The 24,208-nt window shown below is 40.2% G+C and overlaps 1 protein-coding gene across 1 annotated transcript; it reads left to right on the top strand.

Annotated features, from left to right (window-relative positions):
• Window positions 1–21,613: 21,613 nt before the first annotated feature.
• six6b (SIX homeobox 6b) lies at window positions 21,614–23,987 on the top strand. Its single transcript, XM_027002973.1, has 2 exons — window positions 21,614–22,325; window positions 23,427–23,987. Exons 1-2 carry the CDS (start codon window positions 21,754–21,756, stop codon window positions 23,581–23,583), a joined length of 729 nt encoding a protein of 242 aa, XP_026858774.1. The 5' UTR covers window positions 21,614–21,753; the 3' UTR covers window positions 23,584–23,987.
• Window positions 23,988–24,208: the final 221 nt, after the last annotated feature.

Genomic DNA, 24,208 nt, shown 5'->3' on the forward strand with positions numbered 1-24,208 from the left:
CTCAAACACATCTGGTGAGCTTGAAGGGTGTGACCAGTGCAAGAATATTCGAGAAGAGATTCTAGACTGTAAATGCAGTTTATCAGAAGTGTGGGTGTGTATTAATTTTTTTAAAAATCATACGCAAAAGCCACTCACAAGGTGTGCCTACCTTGTAGTTACACATACTACCTTTATTAGTTTATTAGATTCATGTTTCTTACATTTATTGGTGTTCAAACTGTTACCCATCTGTTGGCATGCACTGTCAGTCATCCTCTACCCTGTTCATCGCTGGTCTACAACCACAGGTATACTGCTGATAGTATATTATTTAGATGATGGTGTCATTCGCATGAAAAGCATTGACCCATAGTAGTTTCACTGTTGGGTTAGTATAAACAGGTGCAAATCAATCTCCTTAATACAGTAGGTGTGTACACACTGTGTGTGTGTGTGTGTGTGTGTGTGTGTGTGTGTGTGTGTGTGTGTGTGTATATATATATATATATATATAAACTGAGTAGGTGTGTACACACTGTGTGTATGTACATATATATATATAAATGCATAGTATACATGCATACTGTATTCTAGATATTGATCTACATCTGTGTGTGTTTCCATTTTCTACAGCTACACCTCAGGCTTACTGTACTACTGTAGCCTGCCATGGCTAGAGGGCGCCAGAGCTTTTCTCATTGTTCCGCCTTTCTCTGAGGGTGCTCTCTCTAGCTCTCTCTAGCTCTCTCTAGCTCTCTAGCTCTCTCTAGCTCTCTCTCGCTCTCTCTAGCTCTCTCTAGCTCTCTAGCTCTCTCTAGCTCTCTCTTGCTCTCTCTAACTCTCTAGCTCTAGCTCTCTCTAGCTCTCTAGCTCTCTAGCTCTCTCTAGCTCTCTCTTGCTCTCTCTAGCTCTCTCTTACTCTCTCTAGCTCTCTCTAGCTCTCTCTAGCTCTCTCTTGCTCTCTCTTGCTCTCTCTAGCTCTCTCTAGCTCTCTCTTGCTTGTTCGCTTACAGTATTTCTACTGCATTGACCTTTACTTTGGGTTCTTGTCTTGCCCTTAGGGTAGTCTTTGAATTACTGATCTCAAGAGTTGTTTAATTGAATGCACTTATTCAGTCCTCTTTCTGTTTACTCTTGACAAAGTAGTCAGTGATTTCAAATTTTGCCCTTAATACTGTAAAAAACAGACCACGGGACCCAAATGTATTGTTTGGCTTTGGAAGTGTTGCTTTTAACCAAACCACAGTAGAGTCTTGACTATGACGCTGTAATTAAACCAGAACAGGAAGAGTACATGAACGATAAAGCTATACTGACACAATTCTTTCCTTTGCAGTCTCTCTGGTTCTCTGCCAATCACATAACAGTACATAAAAATGCTCTTTCACTCATAGTTTTTCTTAGGGTGAAACACTTGTTGAGGAAGTTGGTGAGAGGCTGATGTACTATAATTAATGTTTATAGTTGTGACTATCGATGGTGTTTAAAGGCAGGCTGGTTGAGGCTGTCCATTTTCCACAGGCATTTGAATTGATATCAACAAAAGAACAGCTAACAAATGTCTCCAGTGTGCTCTTCTTACTGTACTCCTCAGCCTTGGTGCCTACCAGTTAGATTCATACAGCAATAGCTTATCCATTCTAATATTTATATACCAAACAATTTTTTTTTTGTTTTTAAGGCACATGTTTGTTGATTACTCTATACTAGAATATAATTTCTATCAAATATAATTTCCTGTTCATACTATAATACTGATGGTTAAGTTGAAGTTGATTTGAGATTTCACATTCTACGGAGATTCTACCTGTGAAGGACATTTTATAGCTGTTTCACATACAAAGATATTGTTAAAAGAAAAATGTGCAATTTAATAAGCCTAATAATGGCCCTTGTTATGTTCTGCAGCAAGTCGTCCACTTGACACTGCCAAATTAGGATCATGCACATTATTTTCTACATTTCTCATTTGACGCATTCTTGGAAAACTTTCCTTTACTCTACAAAATGCATTGAGACCAATTACCAGTACAAATGAACAATTGTACTATGGTAGCACTTTTACCCAGAGGTCTGAGATGAATACAGTAAAGATGTGCTCTTCCCCAGTCTGCACTCGAACCCTCCCCCCTCACACTGTGCTCTGTAAAACCAGCTGGATCAGCAGGGCTCAAGCCTATCCTCTGCAGCCTGTGTCATCTAGCCCATGTCATCATGCTCTGTTTGTCTCGTTGAGACCATTAAGTGTGACTAACGAGGCCATGCAGCAGTTATCCTGCTCCACCCTGGGGGGCCCTGGGATCTGATGTCAGTCCTCATCGTGGCGGTCCACTTCCAGTCTCAGGATACGTTAAATCTTTTTTTAATTTAAGACAAGGAGAACAGAGCTCTGTGAATTTGTGCATCCTCTCACTGTGTGTGTGTGTGTGTGTGTGTGTGTGTATCAGGTAAATTCAATACCATCACATTCTTCTAACGCTGGGTTTATTCAGCTTGCATCCATTTGCACCCAGTCCTTTAAGTCAGGTTCTGATGAGTTGACCTGCACTGCATTGTGTGTGTGTGTGTGTGTGTGTGTGTGTGTGTGTTTGAGAGACAGACAATAAGAAAGAACTACTGTTCATGCATGTTTTTGACCCTTAGGTCACTGCATGAAGAGAGGACTGACTTGTGTTAATTTACCTCAACTATGCCAATGTTGGTTTTACCTAATGGCATGACAAGCTTTACCCAGTGGATAGAAGTTGTTCTGGTCACTCTAAGCAAAGGTTATTGTTGTGGTTGAGGAAAGCTGTCTTTACTCCGCTATTCACTTGAATGCCATTCCCATTGCTCATTTACTCAAGCTTCAACATTTGACGGCATGCTAACAGCAGGTATTGGTCCGAATGATGGGCTGCTCACCTTTGATTTGGCTGAATGATGTGGAACCTCTGTAACCCAATTTCCTCAACAACACTCCTTTACTCACCGTATTCCAACCTAAAATAGTGGCCTAATGGTGAGGTGTGACCTTCTCTAGTGCTCTGCACATCAGTTGTGCCAGGCCCTCTGACTCTCACTCTCCGCCACTGATGGACAGCTCTGGGGAGGCAGCTGGTCTGCTGACACCAGCGCAAGCTCTCATTGCAGATCATTATCCACTCTCTTTCCTCCTGTGAGACACCGAACTCCTGTTAAGAGCACAAGAGAAAGCGAGAGAGGAAGAACAAGATAGCGCCGGGGCAGCTTGCATACCACTGGGCGAAACTGTGGCACAGGCAGCTGACTACACCACTTAGTGCATGCTCCACAGAGCCGCAGCTGAGCTCCATCTGCATTGCAGAGGCTAGAGTCACCTGTACCACCTGGACTGAAAACTTAAAGGTATGGAGAATGAAATGGAGTTGCAGATCTCTGTGTGATGGATCGTCCAAACAATGGTAATGCTATCCTATTCTGTTTTTTCTCTAACAATGTCCCAGTTATAAAATAGTCCCAGAAATAAAATCTACAAGCTGCTTGTTGGTCTAAATAGAGAACATTTAGTGTTGCACTCTCCCAGTTTGAGGGTAACAACCCAGTTACCCAGTTTGGTAACAGCCCTGATCCCATGAGCGACTCTCAGCTAGCCTTTAAAGAATTTAGCTGCTAAGCAGCTCAACTTCACTTAGAACTCACTTGGTCATGTTTAGCTGATTTGTGCATGAAACTGGCAAAATTATTTTTTCCTACATTCATATCACTATACTCTCCTCTACCCTATTTTGTCTCACTTTACATTAGCTCTGTGTTTTCATCTGTTGTAAAAGCTGATGCTGCTGGCTGATGAAGATGCTCTAAGCCATTTTGTATCAAACACACACCTTTTGATAAACAATACTGTTAAAGCCAAGCCCAACTTCTAAAAAAATCAAGTGATTCTTTACACTCCTGTTCACTGTATGGGACTATTTCTAGTACATGTGCGACCCATGTATTGATGCTTTTTAATTGGGGACCGTGCACCATTGACCCCTGTCTGGTGCTACCACTGCAAGAAGCATTGCACTAATTCCTTTCTCTGCCAAAATAATTCAGTCAGACCCCCTTTGATTGGTTCTGGTTGGCTGCACAGGTTAAAGTGGGAAGGGCACATCAAGGGTCTTAACTCTGCACAGTGACAAAGACAACTTTACTAGAAAACCACTAGTTTATTCTTGACAGCACAGACTTCTCATGCATTCACTTACTACTGCATGGGTTGGCAAAGATCTCAGACTAATCCAGAACCAGTAAGGCATTTAATCCTAATCCTGGACTGAGAAGCATGCCACTAACCTAGGCACACACACACACACACACACACACACACACACACACACACACACACACACACACACACATATATATATATATATATATATATATATATATATATATATAGAGAGAGAGAGAGAGAGAGAGAGAGAGAGAGAGAGAGAGAGAGAGAGAGAGAGAGAGAGAGAGAGAGAGAGAATTTACCATCGTCATATAAGTATGACATAAGTATGACACACGTACACACACGTACACACAGTGTAAGTGTCGGACTGAACAAGCCAAATCATAATTCAATTTAAATATGCGCGGTTTGCGTAGATATGTTTTTGTGTGCACTATCGTGTGCATGTATGTTTGTGGATTGTATCGTGATGGACGAGATGAGATATCGCCAAGCATTTCTTACTGTGCTTGGCAGACATATGCTATTGTTTAGTTTACTACTATAAATCAAATGCATGACCAAACTCATTCACAAAAAGTTTATATTATCAGCAACAATAGAGATTTTTTTGCGTAAGTATGGATGTAATCTACAATTTCTATTGTAGCCATTTCTATCTTTACAGCTGTTCAGGTTTTTTTTGGATAAAATTATATATAAAGCATCTGAAGAGATCAGTTTCATTTTCAAATAATTCATTTTCAAATAGTGCTTCTGTAAAACAGGTAAAAAGGGTTAAAAACGGTCCAGGCGGTGTCATTCGTCCAAGGTGGGATGTGCGATGTATCAAAGGTAAGAGAGCCTCCGGTTGCATTTGTGGCTCATTTTAGCCTTGACAGTACTGAAATAAAATCGAATGAATTATATCTGAAATCGTAGCATAGAAATCTCCATTTTAAATTAGTGAGGAACTCCTTTGTTCTTTCATTCACTTTTTGTACCCTATACTGATTATTTTTCGTCTCTTGTTCGAGTCTTTGAGGTACCAAATAAACATTTCATAGCTAAGAATAATTTAAGAACAATTTTAAAGATAGTCCTATTCACCAAAAAAATCAAGGCAATAGGCCTACGCAAATGAAATAGGTTGCCACGTCGCTGTAGTCTAAAACTTTACAGCTCGATTGTTTCGCTTATTTCACGTGAAAATTCAACACAATTATTCCCTGAAAACATTTGTATTTTTTAGTCTAAATCGACGTTCTCCGGATAATATTATTCAGTCAGGGTGTACAACGACACACACACACACACACACACACACACACACACACACACACACACACACACACACACACACTGCTTCTACGATAAGCATATTATCTCGATAAACAAAAACGAGGAAAAGAAAATTAAGACATCTTTAATAATTATATTAATTAATATAAGTAATTTATTTACTATGCATGAAAATACATATAAACAAGTCTTAATTGCCGTTGTGTTTGGATTTCTCGTTAACCATAGGCCTCTATTTACTACCTAAAGACTTGAGACATTTCCGATCAAAGAAAAAGATAATATATTCATATTATATTATACTGTACAGTGGGAATTGGGTGGATGTATGAATGTTGTTCCTGAATTAATAAGACGTTGTGAGTCAATTCTAAAATTACTTAAGAACGTTCGTGTAGGTATAACTTTTCTCCTAGACATTTAACGCGTGAAACATTACGATATTTTGACTAGTATATTGAAAGACGTCTACAATCAAATTATTATACATATCTCTGTAGATAAGTTCAAAAAGCTTAGTATATCTGTGGTTCTTCTGTAGACTGTATAAACCAGGAAACTGGGAATTTGTCTCCTCTGAATGTGGAAAATTAAGTGGAAAAGTGGAAGTTAGTTACTACTGGAATAAGATATTTCATATATTTTATGCTTTTTAATGTGCACTTTATGCATAAACTTTCATCATGAAATTTGCTGAAATGTTTTTTCTTATGTAAATATTTTTTCCTTTATGAAAAGTACATCCATTTCAAAATCCAACAAAAATGGTTAATAATAATTACTTTGTAATAACCATCCCTAACGTGTATTGAAAAAATTTAATAGATATTTCCAAAATATATTACAATTACACCTTTACTGTTGTACTTTCTGTTGGAAGGTTGTACTCACAATTCAACCTTAAATGTTTTCATTAAATTTTAGTGAAAGGGTCTTTAAACTGTTCAAGAAATATGTTCAGAAAAGAAACTAAATTAGCACAGAACCCTGAGCTTCAGTGAATGTGGCCTTTGGCAGTAAACAGTGCACCTGGCTCTTGGCTGCCCATTGAGGTATGAGTGCTGGACACGATGGAGCATCCGGAGGTCCAGCATAAAGACACTTCCCTAGGGGTGGATTTGACTTGTTGCTTTCAGCAGCTGGCTGGCCACTCTTAAATAGAGGACAGGAAGTGGCCCTTTATTCACCAACCCAAAGTAACAAAGGAGGGGTTTGTGTAAGCAGACATCTTAGAGGTGCCAATCCCACATAATGCTGCACTGTGTCTCTGAATTTTAAACATCTGTAAAAGGTTTCTGGTACTAGGAGGTTTTCTTGTGGCCTACCTTTTCACATCCTTGTCCTTTTGTTTCTTGGTGTGTCGTGCTTCACTTTGAGGTGGTTTGCACAAGTCAAATGTTTTGGCTTGGTTTGAGAATATTTGTGAAAATAATACTCTGGGTATTGTTCTTCATCTTTTCTGCAGCTCTGAAGCAGAAGCAAAAAGGGATTACCCAAACCTTATCACTGCATAGATTATGACAAATACAGTATTGGCATGGGAAAATTGAACTGTGCTGCTGAAGTGAATGGCCTTCAGGAAAGGAAAAGTAAAACTAGGAAGTACCCCTGTAGCGCATGGTTTAATGTGTGTCCATCTGCTTCTCACAGATTCCTGTAATAACTGTTTTACACAGCATACTGTGAAGGATTGTAACATTTATCCATAATGAAAATTGATCAACAGTATACCTGAAAACTCAACAGGATTCTCATGCTGATTATTAAGAGCTATTTGAAATGTCTGGTTTTGAAAACCTTTATGTTGTAAGAACATAATAATTATTCATTGTTGTTTTTGGCCTGCATAATTGGTTTTAATGAAAAACAAAATGAACTCAAATTAAGAGATCTGTACTTTTATGATTTTAAAAGTTCCAAACAAAAAAATATAATGTTTTAGTAACTGTAATTTTTTATTTACTGACAAAATTGTTTTTCAAAGTATATATCAACCATTTAATAATTCTTAATTTCTCTTAAAAGCTACAACTTCAGACCCTCAAATACCCATGTAACAACATCAATATTCCATTTTGGTTTAAGATAATAAAAACACCGTTTATATCTAGAGTTTGACAGTCAGTGCTGCATGAAATTACATAGCAATAAAACAAAAACAAATGTTATATGGTACCAGAATTGTGTGTGTGTGCGTGCGTGCGTGAGTTAGAGAGAGAGAGAGAGAGAGAGAGAGAGAGAGAGAGAGAGAGAGAGAGAGAGAGAGAGAGAGAGAGAGAGAAAGAGTGAGTGAGTGAGTGAGTGAGTGAGCGTGAGCTTTTTCTAATGTTTTTTTCTTCATTTATTATTTTGGAGAAAGGATGGCATGTACATCTTTTCCTCGTTCTCTTATGATCAAAATCATATTTCAAGCCATAAAGCAATTTGCTGTCAGAAAAAATGACCTTGGCATGTATAACTGTATGTACTAGGTTTATGTTGTGTTAATGAATAATGTCTATTCAAAATAAACACAATGAAACAGTTGCTTGTGGTAGGATTCATGTGATTGATGTAGATACCTTACTGTATTTCCACACACTACAATAATTACATATGCACCCTTTCAGTCTCTGAGGCTAATGACACAAACCAGTGTGCTTTAACGTTTGGGCTGGTTAAAACCTTCTCAAGAGAGCACAGAGTGTCTGGGAGATCACACTGTATCCTTATTACCTGGAATCTGGTGACCTTTTCATGTATGATCACCGGTGTGGGAGACTTCAGCTCACTTTTTAAACCAAAATGGCATCTTTTTAATTAGCATCAGCCAGGGACTTTTTTGCAGCAGAGGAACACAGCGAGGAGTTTGGAGTTTGTCGCATCTCTGTCACCTTCCTGCTCAGGCTCCAGAGAACTGTCATCAATCGAGCCCCTGTGACCTTTCCATCTCTGTCACCCACCTCTGCGGATCATGACCTTTTGATCATTCAAAGCTCCCTCTTAACCAAGTCAACCGCAGATTACTGGAGCCACTGCAGATGCTGGTTACTATTAATAATCATGCAACGTGTGCAGTCTGTTTGCCTACAGTTATCTTCCAGACACAAATTAGTCATGGTCCTTTCAATGAAAAAAGCAGAATTTCATCTAATAGTCTAATTAAGTCCAAGATGGACGCATGTAGTGCATACTCTGGTACCTTTGCAAGAAATGAAAAATAAACAGAAATGGAAATTCCAGCCTTAAAATAGTGCAAGGAAATAAATAAAGAAATGTGCGAAAAGGAATGTCATTTAAAGGAATGTCTCCATGGTCTAAACATTTCAGAGACTAGGGTACACTAGCAAAGCCCACTACATATTGACCTTGTTTGGGTAAATGAGTTTTTGTCAGAGCAAAAGCCTTAATAATCATTAAATGATTGTCAAGATTGCTCTTAAGCCAGTATACAAAATCATTTTGGGGGGGCCAAAGGCATGATCTTAGGAAACATTCTGTTTGTGTAGGAACATTTTTTTAGGTGTTAAGTACTTCCGTGCAGAAGTTTAAAATTGTTCTCACTTACTTATTACCACTTCAGCTAAGATTGTTACCCACTCTCCTCAAAAATGTTGAGGATGTTTTCACTGACATATTTAATATTTTGAGACATTTTTCAGTTATCCTAGATATGTTCTTGCATGTGGTTGCTTTCTTGTTTCTTCTGACCACAGGTTAAGTATCTTAATGTGAAATCTCAACTGTTTCAATCTCCAACTGATCAGAGACACAAAAGGTTTGAGGAAAAAAAAAAAAAAGATTAATTAAACTATGATATCTTTTTACCTATTCATCTTTTTAGGGACTTGACCATAAGTAAAGACTTCTCTGCCTGCCACCATTCAAACATATACTGCAGAGAGCCAGTCCTTTCAAAAGTAGCTTTGAGGATGGAATCAATGCTTTTCATTTTAAAATGTTCATTTTAAAGCTTTCATTTGCTTCTTCTTATTAAATTGCATTGCTCCACACCTAAGGAGAATCTCAGCTAATCTGGTTCAAAGTGAAAAATTCCTGAGACCAAAGAGCTCAATGCATGCCCATATAGCATACTGTACATTTCCCATATGAGCCCCCATTAGTGCATGATGTGTCTGCTGTACACCTCCGCGCCTGGCCTTTATGTGCAGCGTATTGCCTTCTCTGGATGCCCAGAGGTGCGGGACAAAGGGGAGACACGGCACACACAGCCCACTGATAGAGGTGAGAAGAGAACAGTCGCCAAGGTGATCCTGAAATTGGAAAGCAGTGAAAACAAGTCGACCTTCGAGGGGGGCATGAATGTCGCCCATGAGGCCCACCAGGGTGGGAATTTGATGGCAAATGCCTCAGATTTGCTGTTCTGAAAGTCTGAATTGAAGCCTTGCTGGAGGCAGAAAGTGGCATTTGGTGTGTAGGCAATTCTTCAATGTGTGCACACAAACATACACACATACACACACACACACACACACACACGCACACACACACATAAGCACATACCACTCATTCAAACTTCAAAATATTACAGATCTCCTCAAATGAGTACTTGTACACTATCAAACTTCAATATTTTCTTCAGTCCTGGCGTGCAGCTTAGAGTGAAGTTAAGGAAGTCTCCCAAATACTCCATCTGTGTGTGTGTATGTGTGTGTGTGTATGTGTGTGTGTATGTGTGTGTGTGTATGTGTGTGTGTGTATATGTGTGTGTGTGTGTATGTGTGTGTGTGTGTGTGTGTATGTGTGTGTGTATGTGTGTGTATGTGTGTGTGTATGTGTGTGTGTGTGTATGTGTGTGTGTGTATGTGTGTGTGTGTGTATGTGTGTGTGTATGTGTGTGTATGTGTGTGTGTATGTGTGTGTGTGTATGTGTGTGTGTGTGTGTGTATGTGTGTGTGTCAGCTTGCACATCTCCCCCTCCCTGTGTCATTCAGTCTGCCTGGCTTCTTTCATTTGTTTCCCCACAACTGCCTGCTTCTCTCGGACGCTAAGTGTGAGATGGGTGAGATCCTGCTGCATTTTTGTCCTCGTTGTAGAAACACTTGAGGAGGCGCTTCGAGCTGCTCCTGGAGCGATCTCAATATTTGCCCCTCTTCCCAGCAGGAACGCTTTCTCCTCATTACAAGGTGACAAAGTGCAGGCTTTAACAAGCATCTCTCTGCCCCTCCCCAGCGTTTAGAGCCCCCCTGCGAAAAAAAAGAACATCATTTTAATTATGCAGTCAATCACAATTACAAGCAAATGTTTTCCCTGTTGGGCCAGCCCCTCTTTTCAGGGCTTTGTCCCCGGCCGCATTGTGCTCTGGGAGAAAGGCCTCGGCGGTCAATGGGGCGGCTGAGTGCTTATGCGTAAGGTGGAGGCCTGTGTCCTTCAGTCGACCTCACAGCGCGCTTTGTCAGGGGCAAGCGATGTGGGGGCAGGGGGGAGGAGGGGCGTACATCCGCCGCACATTTGCTGAATTAAGGAGCACAGTGGGGAGACTTTGGAAGAGAGGCTGCCGGAGCGTGTGTGTGTATTTGGGGAGGGGGGGGGGGGCTGATGGAGGACTTGTTGCTAGGTGACTAACAACTGCTGCGTGTCATTTTTCCCTTGCCTATTTTTACCCTTCAATTCTGCTTCTTTTTGCTTCTAGCGAGTTGGGTGGCTTTGTTCCACCCCTTTCCTTCGCCGCACACCCCACAGATGCCACTTATTCTGAAATAAAAAGGTGCAGAGGGGGAAGAAATTGTTTTAACATTCCCTTCTCTCCACCGCGTTCCCAGCAGAATGAGCTACAATAGAATTCTGAACTGTAGCGCCCTTTACATATGAAGCTTTCAGAGACGTCGTTCTAACAATCACAGTCGCAGCTGTGTGAAGACTGAGCGGTACGGCACACGTCCTTCTTTCTTGCTAACGCTTCAGGTTGATATACATTTTAACGAGTATTATTAGAAGGGTCCTGCAAGCATTATTCAGGCAATCTGTGACAAATACTTTTGCGCAAATATGGACGCTAACCTCATTCAGCCTAAAGTGTGCACAGCTTATTATTACCTTAATGCTCATCTTCTATTTTGCTTGCCTTTATGTGTTTCATTTCATTCCGCCAATTTAGGCCCTTCACTTGAAGTGTTACCCAAAATTTTAATGACATAATAACACAATAACATGGTAGGACTCATAAAAATTCTAATAATTTCTGAGAGAAAGTATGTTTTACAGCCAAGATAAAGCACTACTGTTAATCATGATATCAGACTTGTGGCACTGTCTCCAAGCTGATGGCATGACCTCACATCCTTACGGCCAGCATTGTGTGTGTAGCCCACTCATGTGCTGTCTTATTTACAGAGCTCCCCATGCACCCTCTGCAAAAATCTAGAAGACATGCTGTTACTGTACTTTATACAATAGGGAGCAGCAAGATACACACAACAAAGGGCATCTTATTAGGGACGCAGCTGTTGGATAGCCCATCCCTTTGGGTCATACATCTGTAACTTGGTCACTGTGATTTTGTATTGTCAGGCCAGCAGCAGGATATGCTGGTCATGCTGTACGCTGTTACATGCTGATGTTAAGACAGAGTCCAGAGGGATTTCTGACTTCTCCAAGCAGTGTGACGGCATCCGACAGCCAGCATATGATTGGCAAGCTCAGGCCTGGGGTGAAGCCAGTCATGTAGCACTACGGGAGCATCCCAGCTCTCTTGGTGTAGCATACATTCCTATGATGTTTGCTCCTGATGTGCCCAGTCATGCACAGGTCAGTGACTTCACTGCAAACAGTGTTTAAAGGATCGAAGTTTGTTCTAGGTTAGTTGAAGCGAATCCTGTGTCTGCATGTTCACATACAACTGGCCACTCTGCCTTGTTGAGCACCCCAAAACACTTGGAGAAAATCACTTGATTCCACCATACATTCATACAGACAATTTGTATGTCTCTAAAAGAGGAGAGAGGGGCCATAGTCAGATGCACTGCAGAGTTACTCTGAGTCACAACACAATAACAGAAGGTTCAAGATGATTAATTATCTGGTCTGGAGGCACTATTTGTGTTGGAGTTTCCTAATTAAGAAGATGCCCAATAGATTGACCAAGCACTCTGTGAGACCTATTCACACATCCATAACAACAGAAGAGTACAGTGGGGTTTTTTCTGGAGTATAGCTGCCATAAGGTCATGGCCGTTCACATGGCGATTAAAAAAAATGCCTGGGTGTGTAGGCTAAAGGTGTGGAGAACACTGGCAGCTACACTATCAAGGTGAGTGACTGCCTGCTGCACGCACAAATGGAATACTGACACATCTTATTAGTAAAAGCAGAGCAATATAACTGTAAAACAAGTGCACAACTCCTTATTCATTTGTTAAACTTTGTTGCTGTGTTCATGTTCTTTTAGTTACGATAAGATGGCAAACACTCACGCACATGCACAATGCTGAAGTTTCCTCTTGCCCCGTTCCCCCTATGCATGCTGTGTCTGCCAGTGTTGATTAGTCACCCTCCATTAGCCTAGCCTAGTGCATGTCATCCAAAAGCACACAGATCTGTCCCTGCCAGGTGAAGTTTCTCCCTCCAGAAAGAGCCATCTCTTAAGAGTAGGACCATAAAACAGGACAGAGGACATCCTGGCATCATGCCAGGAAATACATCCTGACCTGGAACGACCTGACACATCCCGCTGGACTAGAGAGTGTGTGTTTGTTTGTGCCTGTGTGTGTGTTTGGGTGGGGGTATGGGGTGTTTATTAGACAATAATGGCTTGTTTATGGGTCTATTCGCACATATGTCTGGTTAAGATCTTCTGATCATATTAACCAGCACCCAGTCCTTGCATAACCTGCAATGCCTGTGTCTAACAGAGTGTTCTGTAAAACTGCAATTCACCTGTTCCAGTTGCACTAGAAAAATTTCCACTCAAAAACGGGGTCACCTCCCTTTTTATGTGTGCATCTATTGCTTCTCTGATAGGCCAAATCGATTTGCTCTGTTTATTGTTTGCTTGTAGCTCATTTAACTTAAAATCCATAAAGCCTGTTATCGGTGTTCAAGCTGCTACATGAGAGGCACGCTGAATAGCAGTGAAGACACAGGCTTTTGTTCCTTTGTGTTGCTGTTTTCTTTGTTCTTCCACTTCACTTCAAGGTAAACATACACACATTTGTACCTGAACTGTCAGAAAAACTATTTAAAAAAAGAAAAGAAATACAGCTATGTACTTTATTCTTTTTATGTCATGCCACGTGTGTATGTCTATTGTAACATTTTGCATATTCATAAATCAGTTTTTTTTCTTCTATTTTTACTTGTGGCAGATATGTTTTGTAGGTTCTTTATCCTGAAATCACCTGGTCACCTTTGATTCCCATCTATACTTTAGCCTGGTCTTTTGAGAAGCACATGTCACTCATAAGAGGCTCAGCTGCAGTAAGATGGCACTATTGTCCTTTTTGGCAGACTGGGGTGGGGGGCTCCAAGTCACCCAGAGATCAGTGCAGGTGGTTGAACTGGCAGCCGCAAACAACAGATTACACACTCGCATAGAGGGCTCCACTTTCACAGTCCACCCTCACAAACTCACACACCTGGGGTGGGCAGTGTGGCCCAGTTTGGGTTTTCAATGAATAACAACACACTACAACAGGTACATTTGGCATTCATGAGTTAGATCTGCTTGTTATGCTGTTTCAGATATTCCTGATTGGAACTTCAAGACATTAAATCTGCCAGTAAAGTAAAATAAGATAAACCCAGGCTGCTACCAAAATAGCCTCTTCTCTGCATGTCCAAGCCTGCAATAACTGCACTCCACCTGTGCCCAGTGCCATGTTTGAATCATTGTCAGGCTGAGGTAGCTTTTACAACCATAGGAAAGAGAATCAACTAATCAACTCTCTGTCTGAGAATTCTCCTGTATACAAGATGAGATGTTTACATGATGCTAACAACATCCCTTGGAGCATTCACATAATGTCAAATGGCTCAGGTACAGTCTGAACAGATACCAATGCGCTCTTTAGCTCTTGTGTTTGAACATGGCATGTGTGACAGGCAGACGTTCCATTGCTTTGAGAATATACCTGAATGCTTGTTTCTTTTAAAAGGCCCTGTCCTTGGCTTTTGAAACTCTACTTAGCACATGTAGTATACAAACATTTATTTCTGACTGGCAAACAAGATGCAATTCCACACATTTCTTATTTAGTCAACATTGCCTTAGACATAATTAAAACATTTTTTTAAAGGCAGAATTTTCTATGAGCATCATATGCATAACAGCCATATACTATAGCTGTGCATTTCCTCCATAGTACTAAATCACTTATAATCCTGGGTCCTCGTAAGCTTTGCTTTGCTATTTTTACTGTTGCTTTGCTAAGGCCTAACTCTCCATGCATTAACTGGAACACCTCCAGCTTGACTTCCCAAAGCTTTTCAGGGATGTCAGACTGCATACGACAATCTCATCAGCTAAGCTCATACGTTTAATGCCTTGGCTCATTAAAACTGAGTCATGAAGCAGAAGAGGATACTACCAAGCATGTTTATAGTACAGAGCCATGTAGCTATGCATCTGGCTCATGTGCGTGTGTGCGTGTGTGCGTGTGTGTGTGTGTGTGTGTGTGTGTGAGTGACTATGAGGGCAGGAGGACTTGGGGTCGTTTTGCCAGAAACGAGAAAGTGCTTGTGTCCTTTGTCTGACAAGCTGGCACCAATAAGGTTGCATTCCAGTGCCGAGTGCGGCTCAGCTGAGCGGGCATCATGAATCATGTAGGCTTACCCCCCACAGCACACCCTCCATTATTCAGGGGTCTCATAGCCTCGCTGCACTTTCCACCTCCTATTAAACTTGCATAGCAGATTTTCTTAGTGGGAAGAGATGACATAGAAAGGGCAGATGCACATTTAAAGTAGAGGTACTCATCTCAAGATGGCAGGACAGAAGAGCTGAAGATCTTTTGGCAAGAAACAATTTTTCTGTGTTTCTCATCGTGTAAATGTATTGGAGTGTGTTTCCCAACCATCTATTCTCCAGTTCAAAGTAAAACTTTGTTTGTCATTCACTGACTGAGTCATAAATGGAGGTTGAAGAATTCCCTTGATGCTTATATGGTACACACTGGTAATCTTTCAGAAATGGTTGGGAATGGCCAGAAATAGTTAGTCTCTTTACAAACATCCAGCCACACAACCCTTGTGATGCTTGGCCCACCAAAGTCAGGAAGTGACCCTCTCTATTTCTGCCTCTACTTTGCTACATTTTCTCCTCTGCTTTCTGCTATATATATATATTGATGTAATAGCAGATGTATATAATTGGTACAATATAGCATGCTACAATATATTTTAATGTTCTTTGCTTCATGAATTTGCCCTTAAAATTGAACTACTTCATACTTCTTTCAAAATACACTGATAGGACTAGTAACTGTCTCTTGAAGCCACCCAGGACCAATACAGCATAATCCAAATGAAAACACTTTTCAGAAATGACTAATGTCCTCCCATGAGTCTTGACCAGCCAGAGAACTGGTCAGCCATGCACAGATACATTTCGTAGTTCCCTGGTATCTGAACGCTTGTAGGATATATATCGTTGTCTCTGCCTCTAACTGAAGTGGATGTAGGAGTGGACTGAAACAGCACTGCTTCTACCGTGTCCCTTCGTCTCAGGCACACACTCGCACTACTCCAGAATCTAATCAGTGGGGCACATGTGTTTACAGGCAGTAGACAGCATGGGTCAAGACTGAGTGTGAGCTCAATTCTGCATGCCATTAAGCTCTAGGGTGACTTTGTATGCTTCTTGAGTGGCTGGAGCTCACAACGTCATGGCTTCACAGCACCAGTGCCCTTAGCGACTGCTATTATCTATCACTTCTTATGCATTACATTTTCCAGAAGCATCCTCTACAGCTAGGGCATATAGACTATGCTATGTGAAGTATTTTGTATTTATGCATTTACTTTATATTTGATTGCAGTACTGCTACATATCTTACGCTACTAGTTCTTTTGCGATCGTGGTTTTCCTGAATATACTGTGGAAGGAAGAATTCTGGCATACCTATTTGTTACAAAAAGAAGTATGAAGGTCTCCAGAATCCTGAACTGAGCTTCAGATCTATAGAGTGATTGCAGGTTGTCAGTAGAAGTGCCTGTGCTGTGGTAGCTCAGCTGGTCATAAGACATAAGAAAAGGATTATTCTTTTACTTGCAGTTGTCCTTGTGAGAGATAAACTGGGGAGTCTTAGAACTAGTCAAGCTGTCAGTCTGTAGAGAAGTCAGAAGATCACATCAAGGTTCAATATTCTTTGACCCACCAAACCCACTTTTTTTTTTTCCATAGCCAAACTAATAATACCCCTATACTCATGACATGTCATATGTTCATAGCTTTCAAGAGGTCCAGCATGTGCATGTGCATGTGTGTGCATCAGTGATTTTATTGTGGGTGGGAATGTAGTCAGAATTTTGTGGAGACCAAATGTTTCCAGTATGTATTTCAGTATGATTTACAGAAAAACGAAAAAAAAAGTAATATTGCAAATGCATTTGTTTAACCTTTTTTAGCTTCTGACTTTAAGATTTTAATTAAATATTTTCACTGCATAATTTAGCTATTGCACAAGTAAATAGAACCTGCACACAAAGCAATAGTATGAGTGTATGCACCCACATGTAGACAATGTACCTAAAAGATAAATGTTGTGTTCTATACAAACACCATTGAAATATAAAGCAATCTATCAGTAATGACGGATGTTCTTCAGTTCTTTAGAACCCAATGTAACAATTTTCAGAATATAAACTTGCAAGGAAAAATGACTGACACTTATAGACATAAAGGATGAATACAGACATTGATACACTACCTGTGTACTTTTGTGCATGTTTAACAATGTGTTGTATGTGTGTGTGCACTTGCCTGCAAGAGTTGTACTCTCTTACGACCAATCTGTTGATTATAATGCATGATAGAGCCTAGCATAAGAGTCTTATAGAGTTGAGTGACACCATTATCTCCATTATCATCCTTTCTGTACAAATGACCATGGGATTTATGTCACTTAAATGCCCGTTCACAGCTTACGCACTGCAAGTCCTTAAAACAAATGCTAGCATGATACATTAATTACAAGCCACAGCAAATCCACCTATAGCATGGTCACTAAGAATGTAGATTATGAACTGACACTGTGTCATTCATAGCAATCCAAAGCCAAAAATCTAAAAATCTGAGTAAAAATGCACATTTGCTTAATCTACTCCCTTGCATCAGATTCTGTTTAGCTGGTTTAATGGGGTCTGATGTGACCTCTTTGATAAAGAGTATTGAATCATTTATTTCTGAATTCAAACAGCCAGACATGAGAATAGATAAATATTTGATATGATATTATGGGCTGGCCAGCATACAATGACAGGTTGGCTCCAATGAAAGAATAAATACATGACGACCACCCAGGAAGGTGGTGATGGTGGCTCACTAGCCTGCCTTCTCTATTGGCTGTTCTGCAGATCCAGGAGAAGCTGGGCCAACTAATGGCCCCTCACCCACTAGCCCCACACTTTCCCCTGGCCACCCTGGGACGTGGTGTGGGAATCTGTTTCCCACCACAAAAGGGGAAAAAAAAAGAAGGGGTAAAGGTTTGTTTGTTTTTTTTCTTAATTTTGCAGTACAACACAACCTTGCATGGATTTTGGAGCTATATTTTAAAGATTAAATCATTTTGGCTTATGACGTTAGTCAAACTTGGTTAATGAAGATTTACAGAACACCTGTCAATAAGTTGACAGTTTGGTGACAGTCATTTTTCAGAGACATAAAACTCGCTATGTAAAAAGAACATCATTGAACTAAATGTATTTGCTAAATTAGTTGGTTATCACCTCTTCTGTAATCAACATATTATTTGTATTTAATCTAGCATTCTTTTCCAAACATTTAAACATTTCACGACTATATAGCCACCTGCAGTGTGTGTGTGTGTGTGTGTCCGTGTGTGTGTGTGTGCGTGTGTGTATTTGTATTTCCTGTTTCGTCAAAAAATAAATAAATTATTAAAAAAAAAACAAACAAAAAAAAAAACAGGCTGTCTACAGTGAATTCAATGCTCTTGAGGGTTTTAAGGCGTTGTGTTTTAGGTTATATCTGTATGCTAAACCCGAGCCCAGCGTGCAGAATGGACACATTCCTCATAAAATTGCTTCAGACAGAACAACTTTTTAAACTAAAAATAATACTCGAGGGAACTTTACTTCCTTTTAGTAAAGCCTATATATTCCATTAACTAGGCTACACATTTGGTTGGAAACTTCAGTTAAGCTTTTTATTGGCTACGTTTTGGACACTTTTATATGGATTTGAAATAATGTTCGTGCTGGATTTATATTCATATACTAATGGGCAGTTTACTTTAAAAGGTGAGGTTCAACGTTCGAAAGGTCGAAATGGACTGTATGGACAACCATACAGTAGTTATGATTAGCGTTCATGGACATTTTGTAGTCTATCAGCGCGCTTGGGTTATTCTTAATGATAGTGAAATAATCGTTAGTCTTCATTCATTTTTATAGGCCTTAAATTATTATAATGACGGCCTACAACTCTAGCCGTGCTGATGTGTTCCGCGGTACATATTAAAAGTAAAATCAAATTCATTAATTTGAATACATGAAAAAGAAAGAAAGAAATATTACAGCTTTATTACAGCAATTACAGCATAAAAGGATATATACATGAAACTGGTTTCATGTTTGGTTAACGGTTGCAGTCCAAAGGCCTACAAAAGCCCGGTTATTTTGTTGTAAGGCTACCGCGGCGTATTCTTCTTTCCTTTGGCGTGGTTACTTCAAATGTAGGTTATAAGACATCTTATGAATTATTAGTATGAACAGGCGTTTAAATGTTTAAAATCTGAGTTACGTTAAACACTTGACACTCCTCAAGTCATAACCTTTCGTTGGGCTCTACAGTCTGTGTTTATTTTGTGGGCTAGTGTACTTGATTTCTTTATATAACAAGATACAATCTTAGCCCCGTTACAATGCGACTTCCTTTCGGTAGGCTACTTTGTCCTTTCTTAAAAAAATATATGCGTATGTTAATATTGTTATCTCATTCTCGTAATATAGGCTACACTGCACAAAATGTAAAATATTAACCCATAGAGTGACGAATAAATTAATCTTTGCTCGAAAAGATCATCTGAAATCGCATCCCACCATAGAACTATATTTTGAGTAGCCTCTGCAGCAGATTCAGTTTAGGAACATGTCATCTTTAGTTTTCTGCAAATTAACAAGAACAACAGCAATAGCCGGAGCAACGACATGTTGTTGTTGTTGTTGATGATGATGATGATGATGATGATGATGATGATGGTGGTGGTGGTGATGCTATCCTAATCGTAATAGTCTGAGTAATATTTTACTGTTAATTTTAGGCATGTACATGTTTAAGACTCGTAGAGCTAGAAGATTTACTGGCCTGTAGCGGTGCTGAAATGGTCCCTGCAGGCTTATGACAGTCTGTTATTCGACTATCACGTGATTATATTTTAGGCAAAGGCAAAGTCAGCTCGCCTTAAAACTTGGTCAACGTAGCGTGAAATGTCAAAATCATCTATACTAATAAAATGACTAGAGATTTCGTTATTGTACCCCAAACAGTGGTCCAAAATAAAAACCACCAGAATAAATATGGCGCATGAAAATGAGCATTTTCTATGCACACAGTTTGATATCAGGAGTTATAGTTCATATATCATGCAAAAAAAAATGGTCGAAGGGCTTTCTTCAGTTGTGGATTCGTTCGTGAAAATAATATCATGGGCTTTCCGTCAGAATGAACTTTTCCACTGTGGCTAACCGTTAAATAATCTGACCAGACACATTAAATCATGTGTGCCATCTATCCGCTGTCTTACTTACCCTTAATCTTGCACACAAAGATAACGGTGGCTGATATTAAAACTGCTGAGCAGTGGCTGGTCAGTGATGTTCTCACAAGACGCGCCGACATCCGTTTTCATTCTATATTTTCAGTCTACAGAACTGACCAAATACGTACACCAGAAAAAGATGACAAATATATACACAGTATAACAAAGCTGCACGATTAGACCTATGTGGATATTTACTCACACGTGTTCGATTGCACTAAACGAACGAAGAAATGTATTTCAGAGCGTATCGTGTGGAACCACAGAAAGGTCGAGTGTGTGTGTGTTGTGTATCTAAAACAGTCAACAACTTGTATCTAATAACTGGTATTGTAAGCGGTTCTATACGCAGCTGGAAAATAACAAGGCAGAATGACTGATCTTCTTACAAACTAGATCCATGTTCCGTGCTGTAGCCTACAGTACTTTATTAAATTTGACCGACCAATGAATCGTTGCGCTTGACGGTCAGACGTCTGCTGCTCATTTTGTTTAATGCATAATTGAACGAATCTCATTTTATTTGTTTTCAGCCTCAGTCGGTCACTGTTATTCATTTTCAAGCATCGTTGATGCCTGCCTGGACAATTAAACAACAACAACAACAACAACAACAACAGCAAAAATGAATGACTTATTCTCATTGCCTACATCAGTTTTAATTTCGCAACTTTTCCTTGCCAATGTATTTTACTCAGTATGTATACTGCAAAAACGCTTCTACGCATGTATCATTTTGAGTGACAAATTGGCCATCGCTATGTCGTGTCAGTTATGAACTAGACTACCTTACATGACAGCTGAGCTCTACTTTTGATAGATAGGCTACTGTGTTGATGAAACAAGACGATTTATTCCGAAAACGGTTCTCGACAAAATTGTCCCTGAACGATTTTAGATAAACATTTAGGGTGTTCACAAAACGCAACCGAACACAATTAAATGAGAAGCAAACACAAAAAAACGTTGGTCGGAAATGTTTTCATTCTAAAAAGCGCTGTTGAGATCTGGGAGGTGCTGAAATCTATTTGCACTCCATTTCGCGTGATTCGCACACTTGACAGTGATTGACAGTAGTCCATGGAATCCACGCAGCCAATCTGCCAGGTCCAATAGAAAATCAGCCTTGGATAGGACGTCTTTTCCCTCCTCGAAATATCTCCGTTCTTGTGCTATATTCTCGTTCACTCGAGCTCTCGATATCGTCTACCAAGGCTGCTACGGTCAGTTAGAGCATCGTTTAACGGTTCATCTGCTGTCTCTGGGATTGTCTTTCCGCCTGGATTCGAGAGGGGGAGAGAAGACGAAACAAATCGCAAAATTGTGAGAACGAGACATAGCGAGGACTGGGAGAGGGAAACAGAAGCCTTCATGTTTCAGTTGCCAATACTGAATTTCAGTCCCCAGCAGGTAGCGGGGGTATGCGAGACATTGGAGGAAAGCGGGGACATCGAGCGACTCGGCCGATTCCTCTGGTCGCTTCCCGTCGCCCCCGCTGCCTGCGAGGTCCTTAACCGAAATGAATCGGTACTACGCGCCCGTGCAATCGTGGCCTTCCACACTGGGAATTTTCGTGAGCTTTACCATATTCTGGAAAACCACAAGTTCACCAAAGAATCCCATTCTAAACTGCAAGCGCTTTGGCTAGAGTCGCACTATCAGGAGGCAGAAAAGCTTCGAGGCCGCCCGCTAGGTCCAGTGGACAAGTACAGAGTGCGAAAGAAGTTTCCTCTTCCCAAAACTATCTGGGATGGAGAACAAAAAACTCATTGTTTCAAAGAAAGGACCAGACATTTGCTTCGGGAATGGTACCTCCAGGACCCTTATCCGAACCCGAGCAAAAAGAGAGAGCTTGCACAAGCTACGGGACTCACTCCCACCCAGGTGGGGAACTGGTTTAAAAACCGAAGACAAAGGGACAGAGCAGCAGCAGCTAAAAACAGGTGCGTTCTTAAAATGCGAAGTAATATGCCTTTTGTTCAGATGTTATTTCATGAACCATTTCACACGTTACATAATAAAAGCCGCTAAGCTTTGTTCACGTTGGAAGCGAGCTATAGCCATGTTTTCCAACAGATTGCACTCTTTTAGAGTGGTTACTATACTATCCATAGTTTCATGCTGCAGTAAACTACTCATATTTATTAAAAAAAAAAAAAAAACCGTAAATGAACAGTCGTTGTAGTTTGAAAGTCCAGGGTCTCCGTAACATCCAATTACTAAAATTTGCGCATTTTACGTTACTTTCAGAGCCTTATAATTAGGTATATGTGTGGACTACATTATAATATAGAAGCTTAGGCTAACTACGGAGTACATTTTGTTTCATAAAGTAGAATGCAACAAAAATAAATAAGCCAGTACCTATAACTGTATCTTAAATAAACAATTAACACTTTTTATGCTCTGGTGAGATACTAATCTGTTCGTGCTTTGGACCGATTACATCTGTATTAAGGTCATTCTACCGGAAGGTTAAGCGCCTGTTTTGTTTGCGGTGTGTCAGCTATGGAGATGCTATAGAGAGGTTAAGAAGGGGTTTCTCTGGAGTTATAAATCTACCCAATCTCCGAATAGTCCATTTTGCTCCAATAAATAGGCTAACTTAAACGAGGTATAATAAAAAGCCCCACATTAACATCCCCCCCCCCCCCCCCAAAAAAAACCCAAAACCACTAAGCACTGTTCACTATTTTTGGTTGCGCCAAGTAATGTGTAGCTGAACATTTTATGAACCAGGTTATGCGATTATTTCGCATGCTAAAGGTGGAAATTCATTGGCTTGTGCTGATGAAATTCTTCTGATGCTCTCGGTCTGTTACACTGTGTTCTTCCGGGGCATTCTGCTTATCTTATGATGAAGGCTGATGCTTTTTCATCACACAATGTTATGTTAGCATTGCACATATAGACAATACCCAAAACATCAAATAGATTTTGAAATTTATAGGCAATTGTTTTAACATTTGGATGGGGCCACCCAGGTATAGGCACTGACATTGATGTAAACCTTGTTACCAACCTCCCCACCCCCATTCCCAAAGATTACAACAACAGGTGCTGTCCAATGGCTCGGTTACTGGAGAGGACGGCGCCATGGATCGACTCGGAAACACATCTAGCCCAGAAGCTAGCCTCTCTAGCAAAGCTGCTGCCTCGGCCATCTCCATCACATCGAGTGACAGCGAATGTGATATCTAACGTCGCACCACGAGTCAGGAAAACGACGAGAAAATTAACACGTTACGAAGGAATTCGAGACAGACAATCCACAAGACAAACACGCACATCAGTGCCTGCCTTAACGTATCAAAGGCCGTGGTTTTTGTTATTAGATGATGGCTTCACACCAGCCAGGGATCTATGGGATGCTCTATCTTTAAAATGTATTCATCTTTTTCATAGCCAAGTATGAAACATACGAAGATGTGACACTGGAAAAATAGATAGCCGTCCTATCTGTGTTCAGATTACTTTTCTATGACGAAAAACCGGATGACTCAAGGAAATAAAAAAGTCAAAACATCTTTTTCGCTTTGCAAAGGACTTCATATTGAATCGACATTTTACCTCCCACGTTTTCTAAGATGTTTACGTATTAAAAATCGATGGTCTAATAGAAAAAGTTTGATTTGCTTGCTCATTTCAAGTCCGGTCATTGTTGATGTACATCGATGGACTTTTAGACTTCGCGGAGTAGTGGACGCAATGAATTAAGGACTTTAATAAAATGATTGATGATCAGCGACCTATTCTCATTAATACTCAAAATTATTATTATTATTATTATTATTATTATTATTATTATTATTATTATTGATGTTAT

This window comes from Electrophorus electricus, chromosome 3 (assembly GCF_013358815.1).
Source record: "Electrophorus electricus isolate fEleEle1 chromosome 3, fEleEle1.pri, whole genome shotgun sequence".
Lineage (NCBI taxonomy): Eukaryota > Metazoa > Chordata > Actinopteri > Gymnotiformes > Gymnotidae > Electrophorus > Electrophorus electricus.

Excerpts from the sequence above, each read along its gene's own strand:
- six6b (XM_027002973.1), top strand. The coding sequence starts at position 21,754 with ATGTTTCAGTTGCCAATACTGAATTTCAGTCCCCAGCAGGTAGCGGGG. Across the intron at positions 22,326-23,426 it reads GCAGCAGCAGCTAAAAACAG|ATTACAACAACAGGTGCTGT; the intron begins GTGCGTTCTTAA and ends CCATTCCCAAAG.